Source organism: Opisthocomus hoazin, chromosome 5 (genome assembly GCF_030867145.1).
Source record: "Opisthocomus hoazin isolate bOpiHoa1 chromosome 5, bOpiHoa1.hap1, whole genome shotgun sequence".
Lineage (NCBI taxonomy): Eukaryota > Metazoa > Chordata > Aves > Opisthocomiformes > Opisthocomidae > Opisthocomus > Opisthocomus hoazin.
The window spans coordinates 81,575,644-81,596,781 of NC_134418.1; the positions used below are offsets into that span (position 1 = coordinate 81,575,644).

Sequence of the window (21,138 nt, forward strand, 5' to 3'; positions counted from 1 at the left end):
TGAGCGCGCAGGCCGGGGGGGGGGCCTGGCTCACAGCATGCCCTGGCTGCTTGGGAAGGCTGCAGCCGGCGGGAACGGGCCGTGCAGTCGCTGCCCCCAGCACTGGGAATGACACAGCCGGATGGCAGCACGGCTGAGTCGCTGCATTCAGTGATGGATGCCATCACAAAAACCTGGAGAAATGAAGGAGTTGCCTTTCTAGAACAAACCTTGGGAGGGAGAGGAATAGAGAGGATGCAGATACTGATTGTACATTTCGGCAAGACTTCTCCTCCTTATGGAAGGGAGAAAGAGAGAGAAGAATGATCAAAAATTTTAAAAGGAAACAGTTGAAAAAGCGCGAAGGGGAAGCAGGCAAGGCTCTCCTCAGATTACCACATGTCACCCCAGAAGGCTGCTGCTGTTCCTGGCCTCTCACCGGGTCGCTGACGAACGTGTGACAGCCCCAAGTGAAGTGGCCACAAAGCCGCCCCACCATGCGTGCAGCAGAGCAGCATCTTCTCTTGAATATTGTTTTGGATGAGAACGTTGGCGTATGGGTCAATACGCACTTCTAGAAGAGTTTTAAATAAGAAATAGGAACGTTTACAGCAACGGTGGTGTTAGTGAAGCCCACAGCAGAGACGATGTTCTGCTGGTCAGGTACGCTGTCAGTAAAACTGAAGGCGGTGCGTCAGTAACTGCTACGTACATGTCTTGCTGACCAAGAAGCGTTTATTTATGTGAGGAATACATTAACAAGTGGCAAAGTCATATGCTAAATTTATGTAGAAATATATTCCCCCCCCCCCACTCCAGCACATCAGGCAACTGCATCAGGGCAAGAACCCTCAGTCCAAACAGGATTACGATTCGCAACAGCTACAGCCGACGCTGCGCTACACCAAACTTGCTCCCTGCAACCCTTCTCAAGTCTTGCTTGAAGACCCTGATTTTAAGTATGCAAACACTTAAAAATAACTAGCAGTTTCATTAATTACCTGCCCACAGCTGTAGGCTGCTAAAGAACTTTCAATCTGCAACTTAACCAGGAGAGTGGTTTTTCTCTCAAGACCAAGAATTAAAGTGCATAGCAACAGCTGTGTCCGACTGCTCAGCGGAAGGGGCTCGCCAGCAGCGAGGTGTTACATTTTCTTAATAAAAATAGTTCTCTGTGCAGACTTTGAGCACTCCATCACCAGTACGTCAGCTGACAGAGTGTGTATGGACCACTTCTGGTGCAGACATGTATTGGATTTGTCCTAACCTACCAATTAAGGAAGCTTCTGACGCGCGTGGGGAGCTGTGACTCATATGACTGTTGACATATATACAAAATAAATTTAGCTCTGTTGTCATCAGGGACTCGGGCCCATTGGAGGAGTCTGCAGAACGCATCCAACTTCCACTGAAGCTTGAAATGCAGTCACACTGCTAGACAAATATCAGGGCTATTATTCTCTTATTAGCAAAAAAAGTAGATTAGTAACTGTACAGTAGGTAAAAAGCAGTCTTTAAAAAAACCACAGAAATCACACAGAAGGCTGTAGTAAAGTGCCTAGCAAGAATATAAAGAACAGGAGAATCGGTGTAAGCGGACAAATGATGTTGCACCCTTGCACCTCTTCACCGACTCTCCCGTGTGCATTGTAACAGTGTCAACGCTCGATGACAGCACGGCAAGATGACCATTTTCACTTCGCTACACAAAGTATCGGAGCGCTTAAAGCCAAGAACAGAGTCGTGTCAGGAATTGCACTTTGCAGCATGGTTAGCTCACTTCTGTCCCTACTCTGCGCAGCGAGAGTGGCTGAGAAGGCTCGGAAGCCGGCAGTGCCCTTGGCAGCGGCACAGCTCGTACCCACCCTGCTGCTCACCGACCTCTGAAGCCACCACCAGCAGCCCCCGTCTCCCATGCCTCCACCAGCTCTCTGCTGGAGGGACAGCCTCCGGCTACACCAAAGCTGCAGATTATTTAGGGCTATTGTGCTTTCCAAGCGTGCCTTCTGAGACACGGAGAAGCCAGGCGTTTCTCGATGCCTTGTCCCTGTCCTTTCTCTGCTCAGACCCCCAGCCCCGCTGAGAGCTCTCAGATGCAGTCGGGGGGCTGACAGCTGTATTACAGAGTTCCACTACAAGTTTTGCTGGGGAAGAACTCCGTACTTCCTCTGTATGTAACAATATGGAGCAAGTTACACTGAAGCTGAACTTCCAACTTTTTACTCAGTATTTTCAAATGCATGCTCCATGACAAACCACCCTGTGACTAACTACGTAAAAAACAAGACTATACAGATAGAGAACCTGAAGTGTTAAAAAATATAGTTTTTTTCCCCTCTCCCCCTTACCCTTGGACAAGTTACCCTTCAGACAAACACCACTACGAGGTAAGCTGACAGAACAACACTGAATAAATAGCTGCGAAAAACTTTTGGTTGCTAGATGTCTGCAGGCATCATGTAAACCTTATGCTACCTTCATGCTAGTTTAAAAACGGTGTTCTACATCAAGGGCTCCACACTGGCACTTCTGGCAAGAAACAGAGAAACAGATGTTTTCAGGCTGGTAAAATTTTGAGAGAGATATGTATATTAAAAAAAAAAAAAAAAGGAAAATAAACACATTTTCCCTCGCTAGAAAAAAAGCCCCATTTGTGCTCCAACAGCTATCACTTAACTTGTAAACCCAGGAAAGACAAATTTTAAAGTTACCTGCCTGTAGAAGAGTTAACGACAAGATTTTTTTGCTTTCAGCATTCTGTCACTTAGGCCTGCTGCCAGTTTTCTGACCGACCAACTGGCACCTTCACCCTGTGACCCAGCCTGCTGAGCGACTCAGGCTTGAGAACAGAAGCACTTTTCTGCTTCAGCTGAACTGAGCTTAGCCAGAGAGGTTCTCACTTTTTTTTTTTTTCAGACTAGTCTTTGTATCTAGCCACCCAGCAAGCGTAACTAAGTTCCTCCTAAAGTTGTTTTCAGAATAACAATTTGCATTTAAATGTAAACACTGATACCATAAATGTAGTGTATGCAAAAGGCACAAGACAATTAGATTTGCGGTGCTGAAACTTCCTTGACTCTGAGAGTTGATAATGCATCTTTGATTATCTGGCCGGTAAACACTGATCCTAAGAAAGCTGCCAGCTCCTAACTTAACTCAAGGGGGTTTCCTACGTGCAGCAGCTTGGCTTTTTGGTATTGCAATCAAACATCTGTTGTCCCGTAAATGCAAATATCACAAGTTATAGCAGTAAGTCTCCTTGATTGTACATATTTGTTGTTATGCAGTGAGAAAGGCAGTGTCTTGAAGAACAAGCGAAAAAAAGAAATCTGAGACAACTATTATTAAGAAACCAGGATTCTGAAAGACAGTGGCCCTCAGGAACGCAGGCTGGTAAAACATTCCTTTCCCAAAAGGGTTAACGGCTCCAAAGGGGACAATGAAATCCCCATCTCACAGCACAGCTCCCATCATAACCCCCAGCTGGCCAGCTTCACTGACGCATCACCCACCTGAACGCAGGCTTTCTGCCGCTCCACTGACCAGTGACCACTGTGGTAGTCAATTAACAAAGGAGTTTTTTCCCCCTCCGCAACTTTTCAAACCACTGCAAGCGCAGATCTGAGGGAACAGGGAACATCTGCAATAACATTTTCCAAAAATGTTCCACAACTAGTCAGACACTTCACTTGCATCTCCTTATCTTCAAAAATTGCTCATCAAGCACTCAAAAAAAAATTTCAGTCCACCAAGCCACTAAATTGTTTGTAATCAGCACTGGCTGTTCTCCAAATCTGTAAAGCCAGTAGTACAAAAAATTAGATTTTAAAGTCAACTACTTACAGCAACTTCAATTAATGGGTGAATTTTCAAAACCAAGGCAAGAACACGGACTGATATGTCAGGAAGTCACATTTTTCTTGTGCTGAATTATCAAAGTAAAACCAGCCATTGAATTTTTACAGTTGTAAACTCAGACTCCTTTTTTTTCCCTTTCCTAATACGCAGAATCATCCTTCACCATTCATAACCAGTAATTTTAAGTTGAAACATTCTTTACATGGTTCAGAAGTTGTATGTTTAGTTTCGTGTTTCAAGCAGTGACATGGAGACAGCGAATCATCTGCCAGTTCGTTTTCTGAGCACATCCACGCAGGAGCAGACAGGAGCAGCTGGCCAGCAGGGCTGATGCTGGGAAGAACGCATCTTCCTTCCAACGACAGCTTTTTCTTGAACTGGAACAGAATGTTAATCCCAAAAGACATTATTAGAGTTGAAGACAACTTAAAAATGAAGTTCCTGCAACAAGTCTCATCAACTCAAAGGGGAAAGTGAAGATCGTCTGAACGGAAATCCCGCCCTGAAGAGAAACACAGTGAGTCCGGTCGCAGTTATGGTATTAATCCACTCCAGGATGATATTAATCCACTCCAGGATGACAGTGATTAAAAACTGACGACTTAGCAAGCAGGCCACCACTTTATAAAATGAAGTGAGCTATTTTTACAGTACTTCCAGGTACCATCGTCATTAAAAAACAATTCTCTATTACATTAGTGTAAACCATATCTGGCGCTCTCAGTAATTAGCCCTCTGATGAACTACAAAGGATTACAGGACACAGGATATGGAACACATCCTTAGTTGGGACAGAAATTCAAGTTACTAACACACTGGCAGGGGCTGTGGGCTGTATTTTTCAAGTCAAAGATGAAATTACTTGGTTTTGTTGCATCTTCATTAAAGCATTCTATTCACTCCCTAGGAACAAATATAACTCAAATACTGACAATAAAGTACTGAAATTAAATGCAAAGTAGTTAAAAAAATATAAAAAATGTTTATATAAAGGCCCATATTCCAAGAACTGTATGTCAGAGAGAGAGAGGTGTATACACACATACACAGAGTAATGTAGCTTTTTTGTTACAGCTCCAGAAAGTCTTTTAAGTGCTACACAGAAATAGCTCAGAGCACGCTAAGGGGAAAACCAAACAGGCACTCACACTCACACCAGAGAAATTCTCAGTCCTCAGCTACTGCCCTTTTGAGATGCGCACGTGTCGGTCGGAGCCAAAACTGATTTCCAGGAGCCGCTTTACGTGGCTTTACGCTTACTCCTGGGAACAGAACCTCCTCTGAGGGTGGTCTCTCTTGAGAAGGCTGCACTTCAGAATGGGTGCTCACAAAAAGAAGAAACAAAAACCACCAAACAAACCAACCAACCCCCCAAGCGCCAGGGGGTGGGGTAATCAGACTGCAAACACAAATCTAATTGCTACTTGCTCAGGCTGGACTAAAAAAAAACCCAACCAAAAAAGAGCACGAGATGTTTATCAGGCTGAACAGCCTGGAAAGCTACACCTTCAGCATCTTGAGAACAATCACAGACCATGTTTGACATTCAGAATAATCTGCATGACCGAGTTCCAATAAAATGTACGCACTGTTCAAAGAAAGATTAAAGTTTAAAAGTTATTGCTTAAGTAAATAAAGCTTTAGGACTTTTGAAAGCAGAACTCCACCCTGACAAAACTAGTTACAATTAATGATATTTCTGTAACATAATCTAAAAACCTGCTTCTTTAAAGCCTATCTCCAGTGCTTTACTCTTGAGTAGTGATGATGTAAGAAATTAAACTAACTGAAGTTGGATACTTTATTTTTTTTCTAGAGCTGTTCTTTTGTTGAAACAACTGATGGATTAAACGGGGCAGAAGCATGGGATTTTACATTTTGAAAAAAGGGTTAGAAATGAGATTTTTAGATTCTACTAAAAAAAAAGACCAAAAAAACGGAAAACCTCAACCTACGCAGAGCAGTCAAAATTGGAGACACCGGCTGAGTTTCATGTGTTCACTTCTTTAACTCTGTTCATGTGACACCCACGTTTTCAACACTTTAACACTTCACACCCTCATCAAGTTTGTAGATGCACCTATATCTGGAACCGCCTGTGTCTTCACTTGCTGCTTAACACAAAACCAGAACGTAAGGGTCAAGAAATTTTTAGTTTCTCTGATGAATCCAATTGAACTTTTGGGCCCTTTTTGGTACAAGCTACCGGCCACCTCTTGGTATCTGCACACCTAACATTCTTATCATCTGCCTTGACCATGCCTGATGGGTCTAGGAACCATCCCTGCAGTTCTCTGATGGCTTTCCATGCCTTCCACTTCCTCCAGGAGTAACCGAGACCAGCCCGACAGCCGTGACAGCGTGTCCAGGGCTCACGTCACATGCAACTGAAGGACATCCACTTTTCAGGATGACTGAATGGGTCAATACAGGGTGGATATACTGAATAGCAGAGATGGAAATGACCTTGTCGGAACGACTCCTCTAATGCTGTTGGAAAGTTATAAATTACTTGGTATGCTGCAATTCTTAGGGTTGGAGTCAAATTTTTTATCCAGCTTTAACTCTGACATCGCTGATTTCTGTAAGCTTTGGTGGAGTTAGAAATCTTCAAACACTAAAGTGAATATGACGATCAATTGTGTTCATTCCCCACAATCCAATTATTAAGGTCTCCTCCTCTTATGTACGTAACAGAATTTACTAGCTGCTTCTCAGACCTGCCTTCTAAGAAGTCTATGCTGCAAGGTATCAATGCAAGACATCAAAAAAAAATCTCAGCTGTTTTTGACAATACATGCTCAGGAAGTCACATGGACACCTTTTGTCATCAGTAGGCAGCACTTTTTTATTATTAAATAGTAATTTTTTTATTATTAAAGAGGATGGCGTTCCCCAGGGCTCAGTTTTGGGTCTGGTCTTATTTAACATCTTTATCAATGATCTTGATGAGGGGACTGGGTGTTCCCTCAGTAAGTTGGCAGATGATACCAAGTTGGGTGGGAGTGTCAATCTGCCTGAGGGTAGGAAGGCTCTGCAGAGGGATCTGGACAGGCTGGATCGATGGGCTGGGGCCAATCATATGAGGTGGAACAAGGCCAAGTGCCGGGTCCTGCACTTGGGTCACACCAACCCCATGCAACGCTACAGGCTTGGGGAGTGGCTGGAAAGCTGCCCGGCGGAAAAGGACCTTGGGGTGTTGGTCGGCAGCCGGCTGAACGTGAGCCAGCAGTGTGCCCAGGTGACCAAGAAGGCCAACAGCATCCTGGCTTGTATCAGTAATGGTGTGGCCAGCAGGAGTAGGGAGGTGATCGTGCCCCTCTACTTGGCACTGGTGAGGCTGACCCTTAAGTACTGTGTTCAGTGTTGGGCCCCTCACAAGAAGGACATTGCGGTGTTTGAGCATGTCCAGAGAAGGGCAACGAGGCTGGTGAGGGGTCTGGAGAACATTCTTATGAGGAGTGGCTGAGGGAGCTGGGGATGTTCAGTCTGGAGAAGAGGAGGCTGAGGGGAGACCTTATTGCTCTCTACAACTACTTGAAAGGAGGTCATAGTGAGGTGGCTGTTGGTCTCTTCTGTCAAGTTACTAGCGATAGGACGAGAGGAAATGGCCTCAAGTTGCGTCAGGGGAGGTTTAGATTGGACAGTAGGAAAAATTTCTTTACTGCAAGAGTGGTCAGACATTGGAACAGGCTGCCCAGGGAGGTGGTGGACTCCCCATCCCTGGAGGGGTTCAACAAACATCTAGATGTTGCACTTCAGGACATGGTTTAGCAGGCATGGTGGTGTTGGGTTGATGGTTGGACTTGATGATCTTAGAGGTCTTTTCCAACCTTAACGATTCTAGGATTCTAGGATGCAGCTCAGTCCCTGCCATAGAAGAACAATCTGCTAATAGCTTATATATTAGAATAAATCTTTTTTCCTTCATCATCTGATAGACCTTTACCTGCTTTAGCAGACCAAGCGACAATCTTTGTGTTCTGTGTTAAGAACTAACTTCTTTTTCAAACTTGGCTTTATAAATATTTGATGGACAGCTTGAACAGTCATAATTTCATTATCTTTCTAAAGACAGGGCATAATATTTTGGAATATGACCTCAAAGCAATGGGTATAAAGGTTAAACTATTTTGCAAGCATGACACATCAAGAAATAGGAGGTTTAGTTTAAAAATATGAATTCATGTGCTACTACCCGTGGTAAAAAAATTAAATTGAAGAAAACACACAGGAACCACTTTAATAATTTTCTTTTGTGCATTCTTCAAGTGATAAGGAATTACAGAATAACATATTAAGTGCAGAGAATATTAACATACCTTTCCTTATGTATTCAGATGTTTAAGGGAAATTAGGTTTCATTTTCCATGGTTAATGCAGGATTGCTCATACCTTTAAAGACAAAAAATGGTTTTTCCACAGGAAAAGGTCTCGTGTCTATTTCAGAAAATAATATAGTCTTTAATTACCAATCTGTCTTAATGTCACTCACTAATACTAAGTCTACCCCTGTCCTGTGTCCATTACATGGCTTTTCACTAATTGCAACAAGGTGCCACCGTATTCTGGTATAAGCAATTTGTCGCCAAAAGAATGATCAGGCTCAGCCTAAAAGATGATTAGCGCCTACTGGTGTTAGTGTTCTCAGTATCTCTCAGTCAGGTTTAACTGGGAAAGGCACAGCAGCTTGGCACATGGAACTTCCTACAAACATGCATTTAAAATAAGCTTCATGAATTTCTGTTCACAAATACAAACCAAGCGACCTTGGTCATTTTTATCCTCCAAAACTAGTTTATTACAAAACAAATCCTTGCAGTGAAAATCAATTCCTTACCGACTTTGCCTGTCTCAGCCTTTGCGCTAGTTTCTGACCAAGACGGTGTATCCGTAAGAAGGTGGCTCTGGGAATCACGCAGCGGCTTCGCAGGAAACAGGTGGCTCTCACTGTAATGCCAGTAAAAAGAACATTAGTGAACTGCAGCAATTTTTCATTATCTTATCACATATTATGAACAGTTTGTCATACACAGTATTTTCCCTACCCTACCTCGCTTCTTTTCTGATGAATCACTACGCTTTTATCATTACAGACCTTACGCTGTAGTTGTCAGATGCAAGCACAACCTAAAAAGCAACTCCCTAGCACAAAACAGGGAAATTCTCATTTTTTCAGTTTTTCTTTGACAGATATATTAATACACATACTTCAGTTCCAAATGCACTCTATCCATATTCACTCCCACTACAACAAACCTGACATGATAAATAATGGAGAGAACATCTCCAAAATCTCTTGCCTCATACAAGCTATGGATCACTGGAGTAAGATTTAAAATGTCAGTGACAGCTAGCTGAAATGTAATGTATTTCTTTCATGGATAAAAGATTGTCAATATAATTCCATTATCGCATATTCAAGTCTACTATACTTATCACACACTTTATTACCTAAATGTTGCTGAAGAGTTACAATATGAAATACTTAGTCGTTATATTTATTTAGTTTAAGGAACATCTGCATACTTTTCACACTTTAAAGATATCATGGCCGTGAAGGATAAGGATTAAGAAAATGTCCCCTACGATCAGCAGAAATAAACCACGTGCATTTAATACACAGATAATACTACAGAATGTTACAGACACTGTTTAGGTGGGCGTGGAAAATTCAGGTCCTGGGATGCCACTGAACCCAGACAAACTTACTTCCACAAATGAAATTGTAAGGATTGGCTGAATTGCAACCTAGCTGATTAAAATCTGACTTGTATTTGTTAACAGGATATTCTTTATTTGCTTATCACTTCTAAGTCTCTTATACATGGTTCTATTTATACGTGCACAGGAAAAAACAGAATATCAACTATTTGAAATGAGTAACAAAAAGCAGATTACTTTTTGGATGTTGAATTAAGACCCCCAGGTGTGGAAGCTTGCTCAGGATCCTGATTAACAAGGCAAGTCGGGAAGGAGCAACCATCCCCTAGACTGAAAATATCAGAATTAGCGTCACACACACACACACACAAAAAAAAAACACCTTCAAAGAACCCTTTTTTTCTGAAGTATTACTGTATCTTATTTCAAAAAACTACCCCCCCTCCAAACCCTGTGGATCTTGATTATTCAACAGTTTCAACAAATGAAGCATTAAAAGCTGAGCATACCTTGAAAACACAGGCAGCAACCAGTATTTCTTCTCATCACCAAACACCTGCCTTAGGTTTTTGCTGAAGCCCAAGCTAAAGCCATTCTTGTCTGTCCTATGACGAAATATGGGAGCTCTGAATACCTCTTAAAAGAAAAAAATTAATTAGATTCCTTGCAAGATAGCATGTTTAAGTTTCACACTGGTATTTAGGCAATTGTGCTGATGATGCCGCCATCCAAGCAGAAAGGCCGCACTGCCCCAACGACCGCGAGAGCTGCTCTGCTCATGGAAGCCAACGTCAGCACTGCGCAGTCCCCGTGCGTGCAGAGGAGTCTTATGGCCGAGGAAGGGTGGAAGTCCCCTCCTCCCTAACCAAGGTAAGGATGAGTGAGGAACTCACTTTTTAAGAAAAAGTGATATGTCATATGAAGATTTTGGCATGTGACTATACTACAGAGAGTATTCCAGAAAGAAAAATCTGAACAAAGAGTTTACTACAGCAAGAGTAATGGAAAAGAAGAAAAGCTTAACCTACTTTAGTAGTAAGACAAGCTTTTCACACCCCAGGGTACGAAAATACTGTGTGTTTTTACAGCTGCATAAAGAAAGCACTTTACTCATAGACCCAGATTATTCCCCAGGGACATCCAGCCTAAACTTCTGGAGAAGAGGGCTAAATACATCTTCAAGTGTTGCAAAGTGCCTGAAGCAGAAATCTCATTCACTTTCCACCAAGTGACTGACAGCCATTTATTTCCCTTAACTGGCTACATATAGCAGACAATCCATGCCCTGACAGTGCAGCTCACAGAAACCGTGCTGGAACCACACAGAAATCATCCCTCTGCAGTAAATCCTTAGCTACGAACTGCTGGAAACGACCTTCAAGCTGTCGTTTCAAAGAAGAGGGAAGGGAAAATAGAGATACCCTTTCAAATGCCCATGTCAGGCTAGGGAAACAGCTCCCAGGGTGATGTAAGCACAGTAATACTTAAAGATGTCATGGCTTCATTACCAAACTACTGCATGCTCAGGGTTTCACAGATTGAGCAATTTCCCAAAGTAAAATGGGAAGCAGAGACAAATACATATTTTTTGGTAACTTAAGTGGACAGAAAACATGGTACATTACCTGTATGGAATTGAATTTGTTTTAAAAACATGTACTGTTGAATTAGAAGTGTACTGCATTATTGTTACCTTTGAACTTTTTTTTTTTTTGCATTAAAATGATAAGGACAGTTTATGAACAGAATACTTAACTATTTCTGTTCATTTAAGCATCATTAATAAAACTCTTCTCCACTTAAAATCAGATTGTACAATTTTTTTCCAATACTAATTTCTAAGCAGATGATTTTTCAGAATACTGAAGAAACCCGCAAGTCCTAAAGAAACACTGAAGTACACAAGCTTTCTTCCAATGATATATATACAAAGTTTTCCGTTAATCATCTACATATTAGTAAATCCCAAGAAAACCAGAAAAAACAGATCAATTCATTGGCTTACTCCAATTCAGCTGATACAACGGAAAAGCATTTGGAGATTTAGCTTTAATGAATAAAATGCAAATTGGTATTATTACAGTGTAGGATATAGTATAGAAGAGGCACTCAAATCTTCTGCACCTCCATTCACTTATGTATTTATTTATTTAGATTTGTAACCACACAAATATGCAACCAAGTGGGGGGAAGTCCTGGTTTAATGCTGATACTCAATGCAGCCATAGATACTGCCCCACAGTAGAGGCACAGCCCATCTTCTTTGAGGTTTTTAACAGTAACTCATAACACAGAGTCCTTTCTACGCCTCTAGGATTATGTGGTAGGCAGGACTCACAACTGTGAAATCGCCACTCAGATCTCCATGTTCATTTACTGCTAAATACAGAAGAACAGACTTTGAGGCAGTGCTTCTGTATCAGATCAGTCTCTGACACGGGCTCTTTGTGCTCACTCATGGTGATCAAAACTAACAACAGCAGGGCCACAATTAGCCTGCCATCCAGGGTTTTTTTTTTATTGGCTCTCCTTGCCTCCAGTACAGGCAAAGTTTTGGAATTAATAACTATGCCTTTCAGAGCTTTTGAACAAAACTGTAGCCGAGCTGGACGGAGAAATTTTGTTTCTGCAGGGGGCAAGGGTGGGGACGGACCGCTGGAGCCCCTGCCCTGATGGAGACTCCGCCTTGGAGGACTCTGCCCTGGGTGCTGGCAACACCAGGCAAGAAGCACTTGCACAAGCACTCATCAGGGCGTCTAACGTTTATTACAAAGTGATCTCCATTTTTTTTCTTAATGTATGCAGTTTCTGTTACCAAGCTGTGGATGGGAGGAAGGGGGAGGAAGAGAGTAAGTTCATCAATAGCTTGGCCCCTTGAGGCACGAGGAACAGTCAGAACTCCTGGGAAGCAGCAGAACTGAGGGGTCAGTACTGGACATCGCCAGACCCGGGCACTTCCAACCAGGATCCAAGGAACCTGTATAGGATTGCCTGCTTTTTCCATTACCCCCATAGATTTAATATACATTTATTATCTATTTTTTGCTGCCAAACACAGAAGCATTACATCTACTTACCTAATGTAGACTTATTCTTGCTGACAAGCCAACAATGATACCCAAAGAGAGAAGACAGACTGACAGAAAACATAGCTGCAGCAAAGAATAAAAACATGATGTGGAACTTAGCTTGAGTATCAGGAAGCCCATTCTAAAAATAAAAAAAAAATATTATGCCGTTAGAACTGGGGAAATAGCTGTTTAATTTAATCATTAGTAATCCTCATTCAAACTGGGAGGTGTGGTAGATACACCAGAAGGCTGTGCTGCCATTCAGCGTGACCTGGATAGGCTGGAAAGCTGGGCAGAGAGGAACCTGATGAGGTTCAACAAGGGCAAGTGCAGGGTCCTGCACCTGGGGAGGAACAACCTCATGCACCAGTACAGGCTTGGGGTGGACCTGCTGGAGAGCAGCTCTGCGGAGAGGGACCTGGGTGTCCTGGTGGACGACAGATTAACCATGAGCCAGCAGTGTGCCCTGGCTGCCAAGAAGGCCAATGGGATCCTGGGGTGCATCAAGAGGAGTGTGGCCAGCAGGACAAGGGAGGTTCTCCTTCCCCTCTACACTGCCCTGGTGAGGCCTCATCTGGAGTACTGTGTCCAGTTCTGGGCTCCCCAGTTCAAGAAGGATGAAGAGCTACTGGAGAGAGTCCAGCGGAGGGCTACAAGGATGGTGAGGGGACTGGAGCATCTCCACTACGAGGAGAGGTTGAGGGAACTGGGCTTGTTCAGCCTGAAGAAGAGAAGGCTGCGAGGGGACCTTATAAATGCCTACAAATATCTGAAGGGTGGGTGTCAGGAGGATGGGGCCAAGCTCTTTTCAGTGGTGCCCAGTGACAGGAGAAGGGGCAATGGGCACAAACTGAGGCACAGGAAGTTCCGTCTGAACATGAGGAGGAACTTCTTCCCTCTGAGGGTGACGGAGCACTGGAACAGGCTGCCCAGGGAGGTTGTGGAGTCTCCTTCTCTGGAGATATTCAAGACCCGCCTGGACAAGGTCCTGTGCAGCCTACTGTAGGTGACCCTGCTTCGGCAGGGGGGGTTGGACTAGATGACCCACAGAGGTCCCTTCCAACCCCTACTATTCTGTGATTCTGTGATTCAGCCAAATCAAATTCAGCGCAGACATAAATGTACTGCACAGCAAGAGTCTGAATAAATGAATTATACACCTTCTGTGTACAGACAGCCGTGCAGCTAGGTTGCTGACAGCATCTAGGTTAAGGAAAAGGGCCTCTTCTTGAGAAAGGATAAATACTGACAACAAGAACCTGACATTTGGATCTGAATTTTGAAGTGTCTTTCAGTGAAGAATAATTTATCTTTACAAAAATTGTCTTGTTTAATTAGCCTTTTCATAATACTTATATTATAGCATAAATATTGAAAATCTAATAAGGTAATATCCTAGTTGTGAACGCAGATAATCATAACTAAAATACTAGAAAACGTCTCTGAAGCTTTTACACAGCCTAGCATTAAAGGAAGTTAACAAAACTGATCTATAAATTCCCTTGTAAAATGTTTTCTAAATAATCACATACTTGTTCTATGTAGCTTCAAAATAATGAAGAAATAAGTGAAATTTCTTAAAATATGATAAACAGAAAAAAATAGAGGGCTACGATTCTTAGATAAACTTTCATACCTCACACTAGGAGATACCAGATTATAATGTTATGCCTCAGAATCGTAGACTTCTCGCACAGCAGTAACTTCACACACTTAAAGACAGTATGTAGATTAGGGTACTTACTGTCCAGAACTTGATAAAATACTGTAAATCCGTTGCAGCAATGAAAAGGCAATACAGTAGCGAGTAAGCCAAGAACAGAAGAAAAAATTTGTAATTGGAGAATCCTACACAGTTGTTCACCCTGGTAACAAAAAAAAGTAAAAGTAAAAATGGAATGTAATTAAAGCTATTTTCTTTGCCAATTTAAAATTAAACTTGTTTACTCTAAAAAAGTTAGTACCAGCATGCAAACCAAGTCTTGCTTCCCATCTCTGGTGCCTCAAGCTACTGAAATGTATTTATCTCCAACTCCCAGGTTAGCGTAGTCATTCTAACCAAAACCAAGCCAGCACCACCACCACAAAAACACCAAAGAACTCTCCCAGGTAACACCACTTGCAACAGCTTAGTGCAATTGAATTTTCACTTACGTTATGAAGTCTGTTCCCAGCACATCTGATGTAATTGTGACGGCATTCACAGTTACTTTTTTAGTTTGCAGGTAAGTTTAAATGCCCATGCTTTACCATTAGGCATACTGCACATAACAAGTGGGACAGTTACAAGCCAAGAATTTGAATCTCAAAGGAATTTTGTGAGAATAAAAGCAGTCTCATTTAATCCACATCCTCGTTCATTAATCATACTGCACACTAAAACTTCTTAGTAAGATTCCCAAACTTAAAAAGTCTTCATAGGAGGTTCCTAAAAATATTTAGGTCTATATAAAATAATGAGAGAAATACTACTGTTGAATAAACATTCCATGTCAGTGGCAACATGACAGCAAATAAAAGAGATTAGGAACATGTAAGTACACATCCAAGTGTTAAGTAAAAATGGTAAAATGAGATTTATTTTACAGGCTTCAAGTTCACCTGTTTTCCATTTTTAAAGAATTTATACATGGTAATGAGCAACTAGCACACAATAGCACTGAAAGACATGATGAGGGCACATTTAATACCATAGCAGCTTCCCATTAGAGGCAATATATTAAGTATTATGAATTTTAGAGCTCTATTAAACATATAATGGTATTACAGCCACCAAAGGAAAAATATTAGAGTGCTGCCCACAGACAGTTTATTGGTAAACTGCTTCCTCTTTCTTTTATTTGGTTGCGTTCAAAAGCCCACCACAGTTATCACTGCACTGCTAACTTTGACATAACTCTCCATACAAGTTAAAAGAAATTCCCATGTATCTTCTTTAACTAATTGATATTGCTGTTGGAAAGATCAGCTAATTAAGAGAAGACTACATCCATGAAAGCATTTGTATGTTGAAAAATAATTCTCAAAAAATAAGAACACGTGGGGAGTCTCAGCGTTAGCTTCTAGCAGTACAGGACAAGTTATTGCAAATTTTCTCGTCTCTAGGGAGACAGTGATGGTAATGGCAGGATACATGGTAGTCACAATAGGGTAAAATCTTAAAATCCCAGAGAAACTTTCACTGTACACCACTGTTATCCATCCTCAGGGTGGATAGGGGGTTTGTTTGTTTTTTTATCAGCTTTGTTTTCACAAAACATGCCACCTTGACTAAACATTAAACTTAGCACTGCCATCTAAACATGCAGCAAGAGCTAAGTATCTGTATTAACTACAGTTAAGAAGGACTCAACAGATTGTTCTAATTAAAAAAAAAAACAAACAAAAAATATGTTTCTAAGCTAGTCATGACTCTTATTGGAAAGTAAATTTACAATTCTCCACAGTGAAGTGTTCTTTTTCATTGAATGTGTCAAAGTAAGCAATTCCATGCTAAACTGCAAGCAATTCAGATGCAAGGGTTCTATGACGACCCTGTTTTCCTTTCACGGTATTTATTTTAAGATAGTTTTTACTTTATGACACTGTTTAGCGTGAGAAAAGCAATATCAAGTGAAATGTTATTCCCCAAAGATGAAATTTCTTTAATCAAAGACAGATTTCTTTCTTGTTGTTCTTTTGCACTACTGCATACGGTACACACATTAAAATAAACTTTCATAAATTATTCCGCTCCCTTCAATTTTGACAAAGCCCCAGACTGAGGAGTTCTTACTGGAAGAGAACCGCCCCTCAGAAGACTGAAGAAACAGTAAACCTCAAGGTTTGGTAACTGTACTATTTGAACACGTAGTATCAAATCCTCAAACCCAAGAACGGTGGTTAGACTGGAAGTCTAGCATTTTTGAGGAAAAGTAAAACTGATCAATGTACCAACAACTGGCTAAATAATGCACTGCCGTGAAACATTCATACAGAAGAACAGTCCAGGTTAACAAGTAGGATTACAGAGAACATTTAAAACACTTAATTTTGAAGAACAAAAAGAGGAGCTATCCTTTCTGCCTCAAGTGTTAAGTTTACTGAAAATGCCAGGCCAAGAAATAACTTACAGAGCACTGAAGAGGATGCACCTCAGCTAACAAAAAGCATCACAGAATAAAGGAAATGCCAAATTCTTATCAGTTGACTCCAAAGACAAAGGAGAGATGTTTCAAATGATTCCTAAGGTGTTCCTAATGCACCTTGCCAGTATTAGAGTTGGTTTTGGTGATGCCTCAAGCCATCGCATTCCTGCCTGCGGTTCCATCTACACGTGGTACAAGTAGCAGCAGCACTAGTATAGAAATCACTAATGCTTTTATTTCTGCATCACTTAAAGCTTTTAGAGTATTTAGACAGCAATTAGCATTAAATATTTCCATTTATCACAGCAATTCCATTAGCACAGGACTGACAGCCAAAATAAAGCCTTCCAAAAAGCAGGAGACAGCTGTCTTGGGGCTACCATCTCACACCTCTGCCTCCCAAACGCTTCATCATCTTCATCTTCCCCTAGGTTACTCCCGCCTGTCCTCTCTCCAGAAATCCTTCTCCTAGCAGAACATTAAAATAGTAATTCCCATTACTGTTTCCCTGCTCTCCCTAAGCATCACATGGGCTCTTTCCCTTCTTTCCCACCAAACTCGCTCCCACCAAAAAATCCCACCACAGAAAGCAAAGCAGGACCTACTGGCTGTTTTCAGGGGCGGCTAAAACCCACCCATGATACAGATTTGCACCCTTTAGTTGGCAAAATAGCCATATGATATTTCACAAAGAACCCTTGAACACGGGTCTTTAAAGGAAACTATAAGGTTTGATCAGCATCTGTGCAATATTTCAAAACTCTCTTGTCACTTCCACAGTTACTTTTTTCAGGGTGAGCATCAAAGAACTGTGGACATCCACTCAGATTAGGAAAAATAAAGCAAGCCAGCACCTCTTTTTTTAGTGCTTTTCTGTTACTTGGAGTACAAAAGGAACAATTCTCCATCAAGAAGCGTTACACGTCTTTCAAGTGCCTTCTCCATCGCTGTTTTTTACTCTTTGCACCCATTGCTTATTAGATTAAAAACAATGAGCAATGTGAATACTCTCTCAAACTGGGCATGTTTACGTCGTTTGGATACAGAGAGGCTGCAAACAGGTAAAATAAGCAAATGCTACTGAGAGGAAAACAGAGTTTATTTTTCTAGAAGTCTATGCCCTAGTGACATACCACTTCACTGTCCCTTTACACAACGCTTCAGTGCTCAGTTTATGGCTTATTTTTTGATGCAATGGATTTTTATTCCGAAATTGAAGTTTACACGAAGGACATTAACATGCACCATCCTAAGGCACGACAACTCAAAAAATCCCAGCCAGACCATAAAGCTTATGAGAAGTGTGTACAATACTGAATAATAATAGTAATATTGGGATTTCTTACTGACATTTTGTCAGGAAGAGCCTGACAGTTATTTTTCTCACAGCTTTCTACCAGACAGCTATAAGAAGACTTAAAAAAAGGAAACAGCCTTTTTTCTTATAAGAAAATTGTTCTGCATTCAAAGGTTTTATCTGTTTGTGTTTTGGTGTTTGTTTTTTTTTTTTTTTTAATAAAGAAGCACACTACTAACACTAAGCATCACCAAGTTTCACATGCTGATTTCTCTACAGCAAAAAAATATGTAGGAAGTAACTCCAGGCTATATTGTTAAATATTTCTTTCAACTGCATCTACCATGCAGCTGGAAAATAAGGGGAGATTCTTAAATCATACTGCTTTATGTCAGCGGCTGTAGTCAGGACAAACAGGAGGAGCCCAGCACCCTTTCCTCCCCCAGGACAGTCTCCTCTGCCTAGAAATTTGATTTAAGAAGGTCAAACCAGCTGCTTAGAACCATCTACCATTCAGTTTGTCCAGTGCAGGGGATTCTTCTTTTCTGATGGGCTTCATGTGGTGAAGAACTGCCATCTACCACTCAATCCTCTTAACTTGGACCTTACTAAACAAATATCTTTAATTATTTCAGTGAGATATCTGCCAAACTGACATAAAATTAATTACACATCCTGTCTACCCACTGGTTCCAAGGGCTGCTGAGAGAAGAGAGGAAAATAAAACCACTGCGCAGGCTGACAGGGCAGCAAAAGGCAGGAGGGTGGGAGGGAGAGGGGAGGAAAAAAAATGAAAGAAAACAAAGAACCCATAAAACTAAAAGAGCTAACTTGCTGTTTTCAGCGAGCTCATGCAAGCTGTCCCGGCAGCTTCAATACAGCAAACAAGGCATAACCCTTCCCTTTAATTTGTAACCTAGGGTAGTATTTCATCATCCAACGCAACCAAGCCACAGGAATAGTCAAACTCAAAGTCCATGAAGCAACGACGCAATTCTTTAAAGAAATTTTCTTACTGACCAGAAGTCTACCTTAGGCTAACTGTAAAGACATGGAGTTATCTAACTCAGAGGTCTAAGAAAAATGATGTATGAACTTCTTTCCGCATCTCACAGCTAGGAAAACAGGACATACAGTAAATAACTCCAACGGCCCTGCAAGACCAGTAAATTCACATAAGCATCTAACTCTAGGAATAGTGAAGCATCACCTCCATAACAAGACCCTTGAGTTTTTTTTACCAAATCAGAAAGTAAGTAAAGAAATCCAGTAGTACACTCACCAAGGGCAGTGATGATCCATTTTCAAAATGCATCTTAAAAAACCCCAACAGAATTCCAAGCATCGCAAAAGGCAAAAGGAAAACAAAAGTCAGAAGCACAGTTACATGTCAGATTTAAATTACTGACACACAGATTAAGAATTACCCATACATACTATCGGTTACCTAATCTATTTAACAATGATATCTATTTAAATTCACATAATACAGTTTACCTACAAGCAAACTGTAGGTAACCCAAATTCAAAATGCTTGTTCTGTCAAGAGCTTAGTGATTTAAGAAAACAATCTATAACTGCAGCTTTAGGATTTGGTTCTCATTCTGAATAGGTTTTCCAACTATTGCTTATTCTCGGACAGAGAATTAGAAACTCGGCTAATTCAATTATTATATATTTGGTGATACAACTAAATATATTGCCAAGTACATAATTTGCTTTTATAGAAATATATGCAGATGCACAAGAGGTTTTTAAGAACTTACCTTGTATGAAAAATCCCAAACATTTTTGCAATTAATCTCTCTCCATAGTTAAAACATGCCCAAGAAAATCAGATACAATTGAAGCGAGTGAATTTTGACAAGGTAAGGACAAATTCAAGGTATTCTGCAAAATATATTAACTAATTGCATTCTGCAAACTTCACTCACATTTCATAGGATAACACAGGTCATCCTTTTTCTGTAGCCTGCTCAGACACGAGAATGTTCCTGTCTTATACTGCAACCACCATCCCACACAAGACAACCAAGATCCTTTTTCTGCCCCATCTCAGTTTCTCATTCAGTGCCTCTGCTGTTTTGCAGGACAAAACAGAAAGCCTTCTCTGCCTCACAACCACGTCGGAAGGTTTGATGTATTATCACCTGAAGATTTATTAGCCGTAAAGCTAAGAATAAATCAACCTTTGAGGAAGCCCGTTCTCTTAAAGTTAGAAATTTAAATCACTGGGGGCAAGAGTGGAGAAACACACAGGCATCCAAGCTAACCAGAAAAAGGTCAGAAAGGAGAATAGCCAAAAGAAAGATCAAATTAGAAAGCAATTAGACTTCTGGGGAATATGGAGGTGAACTTCATTTTGTGTTAGACAAACAAAAACTTTATTTTACAGCTTCAGTTAGAAATGGGGGATGCTTGTTTGATTCTTTCTTTAAATAAAAATAACCTGCAAGTTATCCAATGAAAAATAGGTTATTAAGTTTATTACCTCGGATAAGATGCAAGTGACATCATGATTAGATTGAGATGGGTAGTGATCTTTATTCAGATTCTAACAAAAGAAGCAAATTTTTGTTTATCAGCTATTTTGGTTACATTCTGAAGGAAAGTTCTTTATTAATAGTTATAATTTTTAACCACTACGTAAAGAATGTGTAAGACCATGTAATCCATGTTAGCATCAAGAAAGCCATCAAATGAATTAGACTAAGTTACAGACTTCCTTATAAATAAATAAAAGCTAAACCTGAAGAAAATCTAAAGAATAAAGAAAGCTTCTCCTCTAAAACATTAAACCTGAAAAATCTATGCATAAAAAATAAAAGCTTCTGTGTCAAGAAATTTTTTTTTTTTTTCCAGAAAACCACTTATTTAAAATATTGTCTTACTTGTCGCATACAGAACAGTGATGGCAACGATCTGGTTTTACAAGATGGCATCTGTCACAGTATCTGATTGCTAAAGAAAAAAGTTCCAAGATTAGATCTCAATGTACAGTTACACATTTTGATTCCTGAAGTCTGTGCAACAGTAAACACCAGCAGCTCAGCCCAGAAGAACCCCCAGGAAAGCAGAAGCAGCTGCAAGCACCGAAGCATTCTTTAAGTACTTGCAATGCTGAATCTCCCAGAGCGAGCCC

The 21,138-nt window shown here is 40.9% G+C and overlaps 1 protein-coding gene across 1 annotated transcript in view; it reads right to left on the reverse strand.

Moving 5' to 3' along the window:
• Positions 1-707: 707 nt before the first annotated feature.
• The window catches only part of ZDHHC2 (zDHHC palmitoyltransferase 2), a 38,612-nt gene continuing 18,181 nt past the window's right edge, over positions 708-21,138 (reverse strand). The window contains exons 5-13 of the mRNA XM_075421920.1: positions 20,888-20,957; positions 19,279-19,311; positions 14,317-14,437; positions 12,579-12,711; positions 10,011-10,137; positions 9,739-9,831; positions 8,678-8,787; positions 8,160-8,232; positions 708-4,214 (exon numbers count right to left, since the gene is read on the reverse strand). Of these exons, the coding sequence (XP_075278035.1) occupies positions 8,192-8,232; positions 8,678-8,787; positions 9,739-9,831; positions 10,011-10,137; positions 12,579-12,711; positions 14,317-14,437; positions 19,279-19,311; positions 20,888-20,957 (728 nt within the window). The 3' untranslated portion in view covers positions 708-4,214; positions 8,160-8,191. The remainder of the gene's footprint in view (positions 4,215-8,159; positions 8,233-8,677; positions 8,788-9,738; positions 9,832-10,010; positions 10,138-12,578; positions 12,712-14,316; positions 14,438-19,278; positions 19,312-20,887; positions 20,958-21,138) is intronic.